The 17793-nt window shown below is 51.5% G+C and overlaps 1 protein-coding gene across 1 annotated transcript in view; it reads right to left on the bottom strand.

The window, feature by feature from the left end:
• Window positions 1-17793, bottom strand: part of LOC104291570 (opioid-binding protein/cell adhesion molecule homolog) — a 293742-nt gene that overhangs the window by 107036 nt on the left and 168913 nt on the right. The window contains exon 3 of the mRNA XM_009890823.1: window positions 14824-14848. Within this exon, the coding sequence (XP_009889125.1) occupies window positions 14824-14848 (25 nt within the window). The remainder of the gene's footprint in view (window positions 1-14823; window positions 14849-17793) is intronic.

The raw sequence follows: 17793 nt of genomic DNA, 5'->3' as shown, positions 1-17793 counted from the left end.
CCGGGGAGGGGGCGCAGGAAGGGAGACGGGGGAAGAAAGGGGAAAGCTGGGGTGGCTTTCACTCTCCTCTCCGTCCACATTTCCTCCCATCTCACCACCATCCTGAATATCGCGCTCACAGTTGCCCGGTCTTCGGCCACCCACCAAACCCAGCTTTGTTAACGTTGTACGGGGCAACGGTTTGGGGCGTTCCCTACGCTCCTGAAAAGAGCAGAAAAGCAGCAACTTCTGCTGATGTGCCTGGTCCAGCCATCTCGCTTCGGTGAGAACGGCCACGAGAGGCGGGAGCACCGCCGCGGAGAGGGAACTAATCATGCAGAGATGGCGGAGAGCTCCAAAAACCTGCCTCCTGCCTCGCAGCAGAAGCACCGCACTTTGCGCTGTCCCGAACGGCTCCACAAACCTCACAAGAGATGCCCCTCACTCTGTCCACCACCGGTGAGCCCAGCAGCCTGCCTCTGCCTTCACACGCTCACGTTGGGCTACGTTTGAGCTTCTTTGAAGTTCACAGAATGGTCAGAGTTGGAAGAGACCTCTGGAGACCACCTAGTCCAACCCCCAATTCTTTTTTTCCTATTCTTTTTTCAAAAATCTCCTTAAAATGAGCCTTATCCACACATGGGCAGCGTGTGCTCTCGCAGGGAGCCTGACAAACGCACAGACATCCTCAGATGCCTTTCAAGGTCGGCTTCATCTCTGGGGGGTTTCCATCACCCGGAGACGCCACCCATGCTGAGTGTGGTGTGGACCCCCCCTGCACCCTGGATGAAGGCGAGGAGCAAGCACCCCGGCGGCTCACCTCAACATTCCCAACCTCCTCACTCTCCCGTACCGCAACTCATCAAAAATTAAAAAAAAAACAACCCAACCCACCCCCAAAAAAAAGACTATTGCTTCTCCATCTAAGAATATTTTCTGTTAATAAGGAGAAGGAACCAATTTATTTCTCTGCCACGCACTAAAATCTGGCGTTAGCGAGTTTAGAGGAAGCCAACACCCAATAACGTCTGCACAGACTTCACAGGAGCTGAATCAGATCTCTGCTGGGTCCATTTAAAATGCTCTAAGCATTTTCATCATATCCTTATTTTTAAGTAGAGTTACAGTCAGAAAAATTACTCTGCATACACGACCCCAGAGGTTTCATATTTCTTCTCCTGCAGTGACAGTTCCTGACCAGATCTGCTTAATTTACAAGTTGGGAGATAGGGTTGCTTTCCCCCCCGCTTCTCCCTTAAAACTGCCAGCCCTGCAAATTCCTCCGGAATGGAAATACTCGCCGGCTCTGCCACCTCAGCGTAGAATATACGCCCCCCCCCCCCCCTGCCGATGGGAGAGGGGGAACCCATCCGGCTCCACATCCCGGAGCTGCAGCGCTGGATGCTCTCGCCACCCTCATGCGACGCAGAAGCGAGGAGGACACGAGGATCCTCAGCGATAAGGTGGAGATCACACGTAAAGCACCGGCAGAAAGCCACCATGTCCAGCTGTGCAGGTTTTTGTTTGTTTTTTTTTTTTTTTTTAATTATAGAAACTGATATTTTGCAATTATCGTTTAATATAATGGAATCTGTCATTAAAGCAACAGGTTCAACCGCTCTGATCTTTTCCCATTTAAATAAAGATGGATGGAGAAGGCTCTGGGAATTGGCGCCACCCACCAGATCGGCATCTCTAACTCGGGAGCGGGAATGCAATCAGGTCAGCCAGGAGAGAGCTGGTACCGGCATACTCACAGCTCCCCGCCGAGCGAAAACAACCCGAGCTGCTCCCCGGTGCCCCGAGCAGGGAGATGCCAGGCGTGCCGAGGAGGAAAGGGCACGGAACCACACAGCCTGGGACCTCAGAGCACCTTTTCTTTGCTCCCCCAGTAAGTTTTTTGGATGCACGCACCTCCCGTGGATGGAGAAGGGGGTCGCAAGTCCAACAGCCCATCCCGGGTCTTTCCTGCCCTTCCCGGTGGTGCTGGCAGCTTGCTGCCATCCTCCAGCATCCTCAGAGTAAAGCACAGCCCCCGGCCCGACATCGAACCTCTCCAGCGGTCCCTCCTAACCAGCAAAGAAGGGCTTTCACGACTGCAAAACCCCTTCCTAAAAGAATCAAGTCCAGCCAGGTATTCCCATGGGTACAGCCAGGCCTAATCCTGCATCCAAGATCCACAGCAAAAGTCCCGTTGCCCTCTGCAGGAGCCACTTGGTACCAATTATTCCCTTCCTCAGCCCAAATCTTCCTCTTAGCATGCCAGAAAGTGAAAAAGCCTTGATCTCAAAAGAAAGCAGAGGGCTTCAGAAAGCACTTTTAGCAACATTTTAATAATAAAAAATTCTAATTAAATTTTTACATGTTTAAATACATTTGTCATGTATTTTCATTAAGAACATTCTGTGCCGTCTTTAATTCGATAATCTCCTCACTGTCTGCAAATAAGTTCCCCCAAATACTCCAGCGTATCTGGCACGCCAGCGGCACGGAGAGCTGAGCCAGCTCCCAGGACCACGCTGCACGTCGGTGGCAGCGGTCCGCGGTCCTCTGCTGTGATCACCACGAGAGGGAACGGGAGATGCAACCGAGAGGGCAACTTGGAATGTGCATTACCCCAATTGTGTAATATTGTGGGAATATTTTCCTTGCTAGGATAATGACAGACAAAGCAGGTGAAGAAGCAGGAGGACAACCGGAGTCAGAAAACACTGTATTTTCAAGACCATTGGCACGCTAAAAACAAGCCACTCAACTTTCCAACCTCTTACGGATCTGCTGAGCTTCAGCTCTTCTTACTAATGGGGAAGACAAAAGTGGGGAAACAAGAAACGAGCCCGGATATGCCTCAATCTGTTCTGACTTCTGTCATACCACCTTTAGAGTGGGCAAAAAACTGCCTCTGAAGGCTAATTCAAGCTACTGGTTGATCACTGCCTGGAGCAGACTGGTATTTAGTAGCTGGGCAGAGCTCTTCTGCAGTTTTGTATTTATTTTATTAATATTATTATTATTATTTTTAACCGTGGAATCATTTTATTAATATTAATAAACCCGCAGAAAGTGCTAATTTCCTCCATCACTCTCCTAATTACCTCTATTGAATTGTGAGGATCATCTGCATGAATAATGACTCCCCGTGCATTTGCTTCGCTGTTCCGCCTCTGTTCAGCAAAGGAATCGGCAAGAGCTGGATCCTGCACCCGCAGATGGGAGGGAAGGATCTTTCGAACCACCACCAGATGCCTCCTACATCAGCAGCGGTAACTCACAGACTCTCAAAAGCCTGGCAGGGGTCAGCAGCTCCATTCTGCATGAATACAAGGGATGGGACAGGTCTGCTCAGGGGCAGGTGACAGCTCTCATGGTTCTCCTCAGTGCACAAAGCCTCTCTGCTCCTCTGGACCTCCAACGCCTTTCCCAAGCGCTTTGAAACAGAGACTGCATGGGCAGCCTGTTGTGTGGTGTCCACACCTCTTGGAGTTAATGGCAGGTTTGCTACAGGTTTTGAGCGAGGCAGAATCTCACGCTGGATTTTCATCCCAAGAGCAAGGAGCTAGCAGCATCACCAAGGGACATCTCCCTCAGCCACACACTGAGTGGGAGCAGAAGGTCCCAGATCAGGTGGACGAGGTTATGCCACAGTGACAGCTACCCCCAAAGTGGGGTGTATAAGACAGTCTTCCCAGGAAAGACCGAGAGCAGAGATGCCTTTTAAATATATCATTTTTTTGCTGCTGATGCCAAGATGTTTTCCCTTCCTAAGTCACCTCCAGGGTGCTGGAACCCTGTGATTTTCAGCTCCGGAAACACCCCGAGCGCTGGTGTTTAGCACAAAACCTAAGAAGACCCATCAATGTCACCTCCACGGCTCCTCCACATGGGAGCCCCCACTGCGCTGGCTCCGTCCCTTCCTCTGGGAGGAACAGGGACACCAGCACATCTCTGCAGCATGTTGCTCCAGCACGGCCTGGCAGTAACAGCTGCACAACACCCTCCGGCTTGCCAGGGGACCATAAGTCTTTAAAAGATGTATGATGTTCTTGGACGGGATCCATTCCCCTGCAGCTACCGCGCGCTCAGGAACGCCGAGGTCTGCCAGCACCCGGCAGCGTGACACCGAATCTCTGCGATGGACCCTGTTGCAGGACCTGGCACCCTCTGCTACCCGTGCTGACCACCGCAGGACAGCTGGCGAGGGAGAAAATTCAAAGCACCGAGGAGATCTCCATCACTGTCACCGCTCTTATCATGGAAGAGCAGCTCCCACCAGCTGCTTGCTCAGGGCAGAGGGAAAAGATGGGACATTTCTGACTCCCCCCACCCCCTTTCCCTTGCTGTGAGCACGCTTAATTCGCGTGACACCCAGACTTGCCGCCCTTCAACCACAACCCTAACCTGCAAGGTGGCCACAGGCTGCCTTTCTGCCTCCAGAAAATCCTCTTCTGCCTCCACAAAGTCCTCTCCTGGTGAGGGGAGAGGACACCCATGGGTGTTTTCCCTTCGTTGGCAGCAGCGTGGCAGGGAGAGGGAGGGTAGGTTAGCAAGGCTCTCACTTCACAGGAGAGGCTGCCTGGATCATATTTGTATTCATTTTCATGAACTCCCCATAAAAGTCACTAATAGAACACAATCTGCTAATTAAATTTCACTCAGGAAGGCATTTTCACCTTAGATTAGCAGTGTCCTTGCACATTTTTTGCTACTAATGTACTAATAACATCTTATTTATCTTATAAATGAATGCCGTTAGACTTATCATTAAATTTGAGATATTAACGCGCCCAAATGAACCCAACGTGAAAGGGGGGTGAATAGTTCCAAAGGGATGGAAACCACGAGTCCATTTGCCTTCCTTTGTACTGCTAGGGAAGAAAGGCAGCGGGCTGACAGCTCCGGGGAGCAACGTCCTGCCTTTAACTGCCGCAGAGGTGCAAGGGAGGGCAAGGAGCCCTCGCCAGCCCCCCGCTCTCGCTGCCGAGGATGTGCTGCCCGAGCAAAGAGCACACGCAGCTTCTGCGCCACCAGGTCTTCTTGGTGGGGAGGTCTATATTAAGTGGTTTCACTGCACAGAGCCCACAGAGGAGTTGAGACGCATCCCGCCCCATCCTTGCTCATCCCATCGGGGCCATACCTATAGACCGGCACCAAAAAAAACTCAGGGGTCCCCGTTTCCCAAGGACTCGGTCTCTCCCTGGAGATGCCCCATCTGGGCGTGCAAATAGAGACCAGCTGCCGCACCTGCTTCCCAGCCCGGGGCCTGGGTTTAAAATATTTGTCGAAGGGAGGGAGGAGGTGGGGGAGAGGCGTTCTTGATCATGAATCTTGGCAGGATGCAGTTCCTGCCTGTGCTTCCCTGCGACTGGCTAGAAGATGGATAACAGACAGGAGGCCAAGCTGCAACGTTTAAATCCAGATCTGCTTCCGCACGCTGCCGAGAAGCCTCCCCCCCCTTTTTAAAGCTCTATTTTCTGACTACACGTCCTCAAACCTCCCTTGCACGCAGCTCCACGGGAGATGCATCACCGTCCTCCTGAACATCACGTATGGGCCCGATGCCAACCACCAACAACTCAGCACACCCCGAGCCGTGCCTCGAAGAAGAGGATATGCTTTTTCTATCCGGCTTTTTCATTCTGCTGAGGCTTTTTGTCCCAAATCAGGGTTTAGTCTTTAAGCAGACTGGATCGCATCCCTCCCCGGCTGAGCAAAACAAGAGCAATGACTGATTCCTCCTCGGTACCTACAGACATGGTCCTACAGTGCTTAATAGCCAACTTCGCAGAAGAAAACAACATCCAACCACTGCTATTCTGACAGCAGTTTTTTCTCCCCCTTTCTGAAGATCCAGTCCTTTCCCACTTGTAATTGGATGAGGCAACATTGACATCCAGTGGCCGATTAGATTAATCGCAGCGGAGCCGGAGTGTTTTCTCTGGGGACAGAGCAATGGCTGGCCGTGCAGTCTGAGCTGCAACAGGCAGAGGAGACGCCACATCCCACCGCTGTCCCTCCTCCGCATCCCCCTGCCAGGGCCACCACCACAAACCAGGGGAAAACACATTTCAGGGCTTTGTCATTCCCAAATCCTCCTCCATGCTAGAGGATACCACGGCCGCACCAGCAAACATCAGCATCTCTGCTCCAACTGGAGATGCAGTAATTTACACCAGTTGGCCTATTTATTTTGTGTCCCAGTCTGCTGGGAAGCCCAAACGCTCCGCAGGGCGCATGCCATCATGCACAGGCTGCCAGTGAGCTGGCCTAGAATCGTAGAATCGTTTCGGTTGGGAGAGACCTTTAAGATCATTAAGTCCAACCATTAACCCAGCACTGCCAAATTACCACCCAACCACGTCCCTCAGCACGACATCTACACATCTTTTAGATACCTTCAGGGATGGTGACTCAACCCCTTCCCTGGGCAGCCTCTTCCAATGTTTGATAACCCTAAATTCCTGAAGAATTTTTTCCTAAAATCCAATCTAAACCTCTCCTGGCACAACTTGAGGCCGTTCCCTCTTGTCCCATCGCCTGTTACTTGGGAGAAGATACTGATATCCCCTCGCTCCATCCTCCTTTCAGGCAACTGTAGAGAGCGAGAAGGTCTCCCCTCCCCCTCCTTTTCTCCAAGCTGAACCCCCCCAGGTCCCTCAGCCGCTCCTTGTAGGACTTGTGCTCCAGACCCCTCACCAGCTCCGTTGCCCTGCTATATTTTACCCCTAGACACAAGCTTTAAATCCGTTATAAACCAGATGGGCCCCAGCCATGGCTAGTTTCCCATCACTCCCTACCTACACAGACATTTCCTGCAGGACACCCACTGCCCCAGCCGAGCCCTGCTCCCTGGGCAGGACAGCCCCTAGCCGCCTTTGCACGCTGGATTGCTCCCAAGGGCTCGCCAGCACCTGGTGTGACACTTCACAGAGATGGGGACACGCTGCCACACTAACCACGGGTCCATCCTGCAAGGGATCAGCCGCTCCTCAGCCATTTACACCATTGCCTACTCCTGCATGCAGCTAACACCTCCACTTCAGCATCAGGACCTGCCCAAGAGCTTCTCTCTCTCAAGTTCAACCTGGATCTACCTGCCCATCTGCTTGGAGCACACACTTTCTGCCCATCACCCAATCCCACCAGCTCTCTGGTTGTCTTTTAGCCATAGGGCACTGTGGCACAGGGATATGGATCAAGTTATGGATAACTTGACTTCTTCTCGTTCTCAAAACGCTTTCCAGATGCGAGCTCTAGCTGGACACCCATGAAGTCCAGGGGGATTTCTGTATTCCCCGCTTACAGACAACAAAACTGAGGCACCGGGAGAGGAGGAAGACCTCTGTGGATGGGGAAGGCTGTAAACCCATGCCATCAAAGCCTGCACTCACACCATTTTGCCAACTACAGAACAATCTGCATGCCTACGGGGGCAGTTAGATGTTGTTCGCTCCCCAGGTGGCTGTAAAAAAAAAAAAAAAGAGGCTCCCCCTCCTCAAATCTGCTTTAAAGGTTCTCCAGTTTCTGCGGGGCTTTAATTTTATTTTAAAAAAATACTAAGGCAGATTACATGCGAGGCAATTAAATATTGATTGGGAATTCTCCCCAAGTATGTTTCCCCTCCATCTCTCTGCCTCCACCGGGAGATGTCAAGTTCTGTTTCCTAAGCTGTCCCCATCCAGTGATTACGTTCATTAGGACACCAGCCTTGTGGTTAAAAGTACTTTCTTTGCTGCTGTACGTTTAATTAGACAACTCTTTCCTAGAAATTATTTATAGCCAAGCTTGGGAGCTATTGTTAGTCCGAATGTAAATAAGATTCAAAAGGGAAATCCCAGGGCACCCCTGTGGCTGGTGAGCTGCTCACTTCAATCCATTAGCACTGGTCCCAGTGCCCCTGCTTAGCACAGGCTTCCAGGGGCTTTATGGCTGCAACTTGTGCTATTTAACAAAATAAAAAGGCAAGCCAGGCTAGGCACGGGTTTCCAATTCAACTCTTGATGCACAAGGAGTATTTTGCCTCCCATCAGTGCAGGGAGCTGGGAAAACCCCCCCCCAGCTTGCAGAAGGAAAGGGATGCGGCAGCAGGAGGGCAGCAGGCGGCCTTTGTGTTGGGTGTGAAAAATACCAGCTTTTATCAGGGCAACGTACATCTTTGCAAGACCCTCTGAGAACACCCGGGCAGGGTTATGCGGGTGTTCAAAAAGGCTGGGTTTGGAAATGCGCCCGGCAAGGGCGCAGCCTGAGCTCAGCAGCCTCAACGCCCTTTGCAGCGAGCCCATGACAAGTGACAGCACCGCAGCTTCTGGAGGAAAACCAAACACACCGGGCTGATCCTCACCAAAACAACTAGACCAACTCAGAAACGCAACCACCACCTCCAGGTGAGATGTTCATCCAAGCCCCAGTCCCGTTGCCCCGAGCCCCGTTGCAAGCAGCGTGGTCGAAAGACCAAACACCTCTGGTTTCAACTTGCATTTGCCCAGGTTGGATGGACACGCTCTTCTTTGCCTGGAGGGTTTGCCAACCACCGCATCCAACGCGCAGCAATGGGACTGTCAAGTCTGGACACTTTGCCCTCCCGCCAGCCCATCACTCACAAACTGACCGGGCATCGTTGGATGGACGATTTATGGAGTTAATCTTCCATTTTCACACCTTCAGCGGTCCTCCCACCCTTTGCAGGAGGGGAAAAACGCACCCAAGTGGCATTATTTAGCAGAACAGCACTCAGCGGCACAGAAAGATCTGCGCCACGCAGGAAGGAGAAGCAGTCCAAAATGCAAAAAAAAAAAAAATAGTAAATCTTTTAAATATACAAATCTGGAGGAAAGGCGGGCTGGAGGTCCCTGCCCCAGGTGTGCCCCACTGCCGGCACTGCACAAACCGGTGGCATCGATGTGCCGCGCGGTTCTGCTGGGCCCGGGGAGAAAATGCCAAATTAAAGGCCAAAAGCTGGGCTGCCAGTTTGGATTTCGGCTGCCGCCGTGCCGAGCTCCCCGGCGCTGCGGAGCCGCCTGCGCGAGGCGTCCCTCAGCCCCGCGCGCGGGGACAGTGGCAGCGAGCCTGCCATCCCCACCGCCAAGCCCAGGCAGAAGCCATCACCGATCGGGAGGGTAACACCATGGGGAGGTCTATTATTTTAAACATATAATTGATTCTAATTCATCACTTATCGCGCGGTGACAGATTTTTATATAGTTTATTATCTCACTCGCAGCACGGGGGCCCGGGGGGGCTGGATCCTATTGTTCAGCGGTTCCTGCTCCTGCCTCGTCTCTAGCTGCTCCCGTTATCTGTCTGATTAAGTTAGGGATTGTGGTATCTCAGGGTCCCCAGGTAACTGTCAGCGCTCATATCCTCCCCTGGCAGGATTAAAGCAGCCTTTATGCACCTCTCCACCTTGACCCGCCTGTCACATGCCATCTCCGTGCTTAGCTGACGATTTGGGGACAGCAGCGATGGCCATCACACCCCCCCTTCTCCCGCTCCCAGCTGCTTGGCAGCAACACCGGGGAAGTCCCCTTGGACTTGGGTACCACGGCGCTGAGCCCTTTGGACCTCGCAGGATGCAAACCTCAACCCTTTCTGCCTTCATCCCCCGCGTGCGGTGGCATCCCTCCCCTCCCAGCACCTCCGACGGGAAACTGCAACAGCGGCCGAAGAATGAAGGGACCCAAAAGCACCCGGTTTAGCGCAGGGATGTGCCAACACCGCATCGCTTCCCAACTCCATCCCAAAACAATTCGGCCCTGATCTGCAAGGGTCGGGCGCTGCCGCGGCCCCACTCCCCCCTCCCCAGCGGTTCCGTGGAGCAGGAGGGGATCGTAGCTAAAATGGGTCGATTGGGAGAATTTCCATTTCACAAGGCGCTTTCAACTTCGCCACGCTTTGTTTTCATTCGGTTTCGGAATGAAAAAATACAAAAGCACCCGCACACTTTCTTCCGACGAGCTCAGCAACTCCAAAAACGCCAGAAACTAGAATTTTCTTTTGACACTTTAAAGAATCACTTTGCAATTTCAGTAGTTCATTTCAGCATTTTAGATTATTTTGAATTATTTCTACTACATTTCACGATGCTAAATGCAACGCTAAGCATCACACAGCACAGCTACAAGGATGTCATTACGTGACATAACATAATGATTGAAACATTTTACAATTTGATCCTATTTTAAAATCATTAAGGGTTGCTGCTTCTTCATTCTGATTGAAACATCTTGGGGTTTTTTCCTAGATCAAAGCGTGTCTTGTTCAAAATGTAAGGAAACAGTTTGACATTGTTCAAAAATGGCGTCAAAACCAGTTTTTACAACACAAACAGCAGAGACTTTCATCTCGGTGTCAAACCGCTTCATTACAACAACAAACACAAGGCACTTTTATCTAAAAACTAGGATGTTTTAGTTGACTTTAAGTAGCAGCTGCCCTTAATTATTTTAAAAACAAAAGGAAACATTGCAAGGATTAATCTGCTTCAGTGCCAGCGACATCTCATAGAAACGTATGAATAATAAAAACCTTCAAACACAGTCACATTCAAACAAAACTTTAAAACAGCGAAATTCTTTGCCATTTTTCTGCCAAGGGGACCGGCGCAAGGGAGGTCTCTGCTGCTACAGCACGCAGAGGGGATGCTGGCAGTGATGCCTGCGCGCTGCGAACCCTTTATCACCCATCACCAGTCCAGTATGTAATTGCAGACCAGGTCTGGCATAAAAATCAACAGCCCTGACCCGACTAGATGTTTTTTCCCTGGCAAACACAGCCGGGGGGATCGGGAAGGGCTTTTTGCTGGGGAAGGAAAGGAAAAGTTCGCTTCCATGCAATGCCATCCCTGATGTCCCCTCACTGCTGGGAAACGGAGGCGAGGGATGCTCTGCACAGCCAGGAATGAGTAACACCACCTAGACAGACCTTGACAGGCTTATATTTGATAAGAAATACTGGCAAAATCTGATTTAAGCCCAACTTGGCAAAGTGTGGTTAGGACAACTCTGCTCTCTACGACAGGCACCCTACTACTCTCCTATTTTCAGGGCAAAAGAGCCACAGGAGGGATTTCCTCTTGCCTGGCTTTCTGTCCAGAGGGGACACCGGTTCCGCAGGTTTGGGACCACCATATATTTTTTCACACAGTGCCTACAGCACCAAGGGAGGCGAATTGGTTGATGCTTTGAAACTGTAGGAAGTAAACAAATAGCAACAATAACTATATATATGACTTTGACTAAACAAAACAGTGTTTTGCAAACACACGTGTCTGCACGTACACATGGAGAGCGGATGCTGCACTCTGCCTCGGCTGCATCAGTGTCGGTTCAGAGAGACCCGGAGAGGACCGCTCCGAAACGGAGCGAGTTAAAAGCGCTGCCCGACCCGATTAATTCCCATTAGCAGCATGGGCTTGCGGGAACATGACTTTTTCCCACTGTTTGGGTGCATGCTTGCAGCAGCGGGGTCCCACCACCACGGTGGCAGGCGACCAGCAGCACCACTCGAGCTCGCCGCAGCGCCCGGCATGATGCTGGCGCTCCCCTGAGCCCTGCATCCACCGCGCATCCTTGGAAACCAAAGCCTTCCGCTCTTACAAGGCGGCACAAGAGGCCCTTGAGGCGCTATCGGCCGCTCCCCGAGCGGCTGAATATTCCCGAGGTGGGCTCTCGGTTGCAAAAAGGAGAGCACTCGTTTCCCCGCCAGCTATTGCCTTTGCCGCTGACATTTTGCTCGGTGCGTGATGAGCTTCCTCCCCCACTTCCCCTAGGAATGACACCGCTGTTATCTCCGCTGCATCTAAAGCACACACAGACTCAGTTTAGGGACAGTTAATTTCCAATTCTTTCCAGATGGGTTGGAATAATATCCCCAGGTGGTAAATACATTATTAAGAAGGCAGTTTGGTGTGAAATTGGCTATTAAAATATAGATAAAGTTTAATATATTGAGCTCCTTGTCAGAAAAATCACTTTAGAGGGAGCTTATTATTTGTTTGATATTAAAAGAGTCACAGCTCCGCTCCAAGTGACAAATGGGGAGGGAGAGGAAATGCCACTGGTAATGCACAAAAGCTTTTTAACATTTAAATTTAGGTTTCCACTCAACACTCCATGCTGTTCTGGGCATGCCCACCCAGTGGACCCCTCCGCCGCTCCTCCAACGCCAGCGGCCAGGGATGCCGACATCCTGCATCCATCCCGCAGCCCGGCCCCGATGCTGCCGGAGGAACACACTTCTTCCGCTTTTAGGGAACTTCAAAGCAAGCAGCATCCCCTCCTCGCTCCGTGGTTCCTTACCCTCTGGGACATTTCGGAGCAGAAATCAAAAAAGGTATAATTCAGAGGAAAAAACAACACAAAAAATCAACTTCATAACTTCCCCGGTGGTGTCACAAACCCCAAGGGGCAGCGTGGGATGCTCTAAGCGCACGCCGAGGGTGAGCCGCCCCTCTCGCTGGGGTTCTGCCCCGTTGCTACAGCTCCAAAAGTAAAAAGTTTTTAGAGCAAACCCAGCCTAAATGCTTTGGGATCTGCTTCACACATGCAGCATCCCCGCCTGGGTGGGATCCACAAAGGATCGGTGTGTAAAACGTCACCGGTCCAATACGGAATAATCAGAAGGCGAGAAACAAGCTGCGTCTTCCCGCTGCTCCGCGCGGGGCTCCAGTTAGGTCTCCTATTACGAAGACTTCATTAGTTTTACAAAATATACTACAGAACATTTACTAGCAGGCGATGAAGAATCATAAATAATTAAAATTAAATTACACTTGTCAAGGAAATGAACGAACCGCTCCTCCGCCATGCATTATCCTCCCGCACTTATTTATTTATTTTTTAAACTGCCTGCATATGAACTTAGTGGGTTTTTATAGACGAAGGTTAGAACAATATGCTCTTTGGACGAAAAAAAATACCACCGACCTGATTTTTACCCCACTTAGCTACAAAGCAGAAGAAATTACAATTCAAATCAATGGTGCCGTAGCGCACGTACCCACATTTGAAATCAACAGTGGTGTTAAAAGCATTATTAATCAGCATTATTATTATCTGGCAATTAGCAAACTTCAATAATTGGCACTTATTAGATCTTCCACTTGATGAGAATTTACTGTCAGAAGCCTTTGAGGGGAGGCACAATAACAGTGGAAAACATCTTAACTAATTAATTAAGCCTCCCAACAGCCCCAGAACCCTTATGAAAATAAATAAAAAATAAATAATAAAAAAAAAAAAGACAGTTTGGTACTGGCAGAGTTCATATTAAGGCCCCAATTAAGGGATTGCTCTGGGCTACCAGATGGCACCTCCGTGCCACCGCTCCATGCAGAAACTGGGCTCCGCACCTACATCCTTGGCCTTTTATTGTTACATGTTTATTCCTTTTTTTTTTTCCCTCCCGCTTGCCAGCACCTGCCAAAAGTCCCTTCCACAAGTGAACACCTCACCCTGGGGTGCAAGCATCTCTCCGGGGACTGCGGGAGCCGAGACACGCGATCGCCTTTTATCTCCCATTTCTGTTAGCTCTTCAGATTCTAATGGTTTTGATGTTTTATTAACGGTCCCGCTCTGTTCGAGGCAGCTGGAAGCCACCTGTCATTTGGGATTGACAGCAGAGGAGCGAGGAAGAGGAGCGGGAAGCGAGGAAGAGGAGCGGGCAGAGCTGCAGGCAGCGCTCTGCGAGCCCAGCTCCGCCACTAAACTGGGACCAGTGCCTCGGTTTCCCCCTTTGCCACGCGAATCACCCCGCTTTTCAAGCCTCGTTAGGATCTGTAATGGCATTGGAGGTTTCTGGGAGAAAAGGTGGGATAGGAGTACATGGTATTAATTAGTTAATTGATAGTTAGTTCCTTCAATAATTACAAAAACAAACAAAAACACCCCAAACCCAACACGGTTTACTTGGGAAGGTTTACACACATGGATTTACGTTCCCAGGGTTGCACACGCTGGCCCCGGCACTTCACTACACCACAAGTTGCTTTTATTTGGGGGTTCGGTTTTTTTTTTTGGCCTTTCCCCTATATAAAAAAAAATAAATAAATGGCCCAGCAAAGGTTGCAAGAATAACCTTAACAGCCTAAATAACCCCACTCTCCATCCCAGAGTTGGGGAAGGTAGCAAACGCGCAGCAGGTAGCCCGCTGCAGATCTGCAAGGGGAGAGCCAACCACACCACGTGCTGGCCCTTGGAGAGGAGAAGGGTTGTGTATGAGCAACAGCGATTAAATCTATTTAACCCCAGGGAGTGCCAAAACCCCTCAAAGACAGCCAGAGCCTGGCACCAGGGCTAGGACAAGCTGGTGGCGATGGCATACTGGGGTTCGCCATCCTTTTGAGCCCTGGTGGCCAAGAAGGCCAATGGTCTCCTGGGGGGCATTAAAAAGAGTGTGGCCAGCAGACTGACGGAGGTCATCCTCCCCCTCTGCTCTTCCCCAGGGAGGCCGCATCTGGAGCGCCGTGTCCAGTTCTGGGCTCCCCAGGTCAAGAAGGACAGGGAACTGCTGGAGAGGGTCCAGCAAAGGGCTACGGAGATGATGAGGGGACCGGAGCATCCCTCTGCTGAGGGAAGGCTGAGAGCCCCGGGGCTGTTCAGCCTGGAGAAGGGAAGGCTGAGAGGGGACCTCATCAATACTTATCAATATCTAAAGGGCAGGTGGCAAGAGGATGGGACCAGACTCATTCCAGTGGTGCCCAGTGACAGACAAGGGTCAACGGGCACAAACTGGAACACGGGAAATTCCCCCTCAACATGAGGAGAAACTTCTTTGCTGTGATGGTGGTAGAGCACTGGCACAGGCTGCCCAGAGAGGTGTGGAGTCTCCTTCACTGGACATACTCCAAACCTGCCTGGATGTGTGCCTGTCCAACCTGCTCGTGGTGACCCTGCTCTGGCAGGGGGGTTGCATCAGATGATCTCCAACCCCTGCCACTCTGATTCTGTGACCCTTCTCCATCCAAAGGATGCAGGAAGAGAGGAGACCCCGGTCTGCAACCCGGACCACCAGCCCATAAGCCTTTGGTAGCAGAAGAGCCATGTCTCATCTGCAGTCTCCTCCACGCCGCGCTGATTAGCCGAGCGCCAGCCCCAAGCTGCAGCTGCTCCTCCAAAGAAAACTCCCACCCCTCCGTGCAATCTCCTCCTCATTTCTCTTCCCTGTTTCTTCAGCAATTATCCGCCGAGCCCGGCTCCCAGCCCTCCCTCTCTGTCCGGCACCTCCACCCCCGGCTCCCCGCGCCAGAGAAGTTTGCAGCGAGTGCCTCGGCTAGTGGAGGAGGAGGATCAAGGTTGCTGATGCTCCTTTCAAAGGAGACCTGGAGAGGTTTGGAGGAGAGGCGGGGCTGCCTGCTGGCTTCCCCAGAACATCTTATTAGAGTCACTTTCACACATCACTTGAAAGCCGCCTGACAATGTCCTTTCTTTAACAAAGCAAATATTGTATAAATTAATAGCCCTTCAGGGAAAGGCAGAGGCAAGCGCTTCCCATCACAGCCCCAGTGGCCAACTTTCCGCAACCTTCTCTTGCAGCCGACCAAGAGCAAACTGGTGGCGGGCTGGGGAGGTGATGCGAGGACAAACCCTCCACCTTTGGCATGACACAAAAGCAGAGGTCCCTGGATGCTAGATGCACCCCAAAACCTCCAAGGAGGAGGCTGCAGAAAGCAAAACGAGCGTTGAATCCCGATTGCTCTCCACCGCTGCACACCTGAGGCAAGCCCAAGGATCTCTCTTTCATCGCCATCAATATTTCAGCGCGCACGTTTGTAATTTATGAAGGTAAAATGACACTTCTGCAAAAGCCATCACAGATGTGGCTCTCCTGCTTGCAAATTCGAGGGCTGTTCCCAGTTGCAGCAAGTCGCAGGTGCAGAGGGCCTGCGGAGAGGAGATAGGCTGTGGTCTTTGTTCAAAAAGACCACGCGACACCTGGATTTGAAAGGGATGGGAAGTGCTACCCAACCTGGCCGCCTCCACCTGCCACTCATCCCTGTTGTGTTTTGCCACTGGGATGCTCTGGTGAGGATGCCGGGCTGGGATGCCCGGCGGGCAAGCTGCTAAGCACAGCCAGGGTGGCTTGGTTTCTGCCCTTCCAGTCCAATTTGTGATAAGAAGAAGCTCACGCCTGGCTCTGCAAGGACTATCAGTGGTGGGGCCATTGACCACGCAGTGCCTTGGCTTTGCTGCACCAGCCCGGGAATCTGCACGCAGCCCAGCTCCCTCCTGCAGGACCCCTAAGAAACGTCCCCAGCTCCTTATCTCAAAGAGAAGAGGCTGGCAACCACTTTCTCCTGTGCCCAAACCACCACAGAAAGGCCTGAGAGCAGACAGAGTTCCCCTACAGCCCCTCCAACCCCTTTTTAACTGCATTAATCTCCCAGAGGTGCAGCCCCTGGGGGCCTCGCACAGTGCTCCTAACAATATTCACGGAGCTGGCGCTGCTTTCTCTCCCTTCCACTGCTGCCTATTCCCTTTTATCATGTTTAAAAGCCCTGAGCTCCCTCCTCCATCCATCCATCCATCCATCCCTGCTCCCTCTGTGCGTACCCTCACCAGAGCCCCGCAGTTGATTTAACCTCTCTTATCTCTACGATTAGCCCTGCTACGGAGCAGATAGTTGGCTCTTATCAGCCCATTAAAGAGCCAAAGAACGCTGTTACCAGTTTTTTATCTGCAAAACGCACACAAAGCCCCGCTGATTATTCTATTAATTTGTTAATGAACCTGTCTTGCCAGACAGACTCGCAGCGCCTTCGCAAAGTCGGGGTAGGGAATTTTAATCTTCCTAGGGGTTCAGGCCCTGGGCTCACAAGGTTTTTCAGCTCCAAAACTTCTGTAGGATCAGAAACAAAAAGTTCACCCCCATTAGCAGCTGCCAAACACATCTGCAAGCGTTTCAGAAACTGCTCCAGCACGGTACAGCTGCTAAATACAGATAGAGAGCAGCCCTGAAAACCTGTACCAGGGCACGGCTGCCCGCGTGGGTCCCTGGAGCGAGTAGCAGCAGGTCCACAGCTCTGCGGCCACACACTGCCGTGCTGAGCTGAACAAAGAGCGAGTAGTTTGAGATGCTGTTGGGTACCAGCACCTCAAGTCCTACGGGCCAGCTTCCAGGAGGTCCAAGCACCCAGAATAACTCAAAACTCTAAATTATCCAGTCAAGAGTGCCAGAGGGAGCCCGCTCTGCTCAGGGTACTGGAGCCACCCTGAGCTGGAGAACCTTCTACGAGTCCTGCTTCTAATGAAAGACAGAGCCGGGACCCAACAGCGCAGAGGGAGTGAAGACAAGGCAGCTGCCTTGGACCTGACAAGGCAGGTCTGTCTCCCTGCCAAGGTCGGCTAAAAATCCTCCGATTGACTCTGAAATAATGAGATATTAAAAATAATAAATTTGAGGTTGCATTCGCCGACCCTCTGAGCTGCTGAGATTTGCAAGTGCACGCTCTCCTGCCATGCAGGAGCCTTCCCACAGTACTGTAATGCCTCCCAATCTTTAATATATTTACTCTTGCAACACCCCTGCGCAGAAGCGGTATTACTGTGACTGCGGAGAGGCGCAGAGAGCCTGGGATGACACAGAAAGACAGCAGCAAAATGAGCGATTCAGCCCAAATCTTCTAAATCCCAGACTGGAGCTGTAACCACCAGCCTACTCTTCCTCTCTTATATTCACTCATGGCCAGAGCTGCTTCTAACTGGGAAAGGTATGGAGAAAAGACCAAAAGAACCAGAAAAGCATAGTGGACCTGTCAGGATTGCGTGCTGCGTTCCTGGCTTGCAGGATACATTTCTCTCCTTGGCCCACGTCTCTTTTCCT

The sequence above is a fragment of the Charadrius vociferus genome, unplaced genomic scaffold (assembly GCF_000708025.1).
Source record: "Charadrius vociferus isolate BGI_N301 unplaced genomic scaffold, ASM70802v2 scaffold858, whole genome shotgun sequence".
NCBI classification, from domain to species: domain Eukaryota; kingdom Metazoa; phylum Chordata; class Aves; order Charadriiformes; family Charadriidae; genus Charadrius; species Charadrius vociferus.
This window is presented reverse-complemented; position numbering and strand designations above follow the sequence as displayed.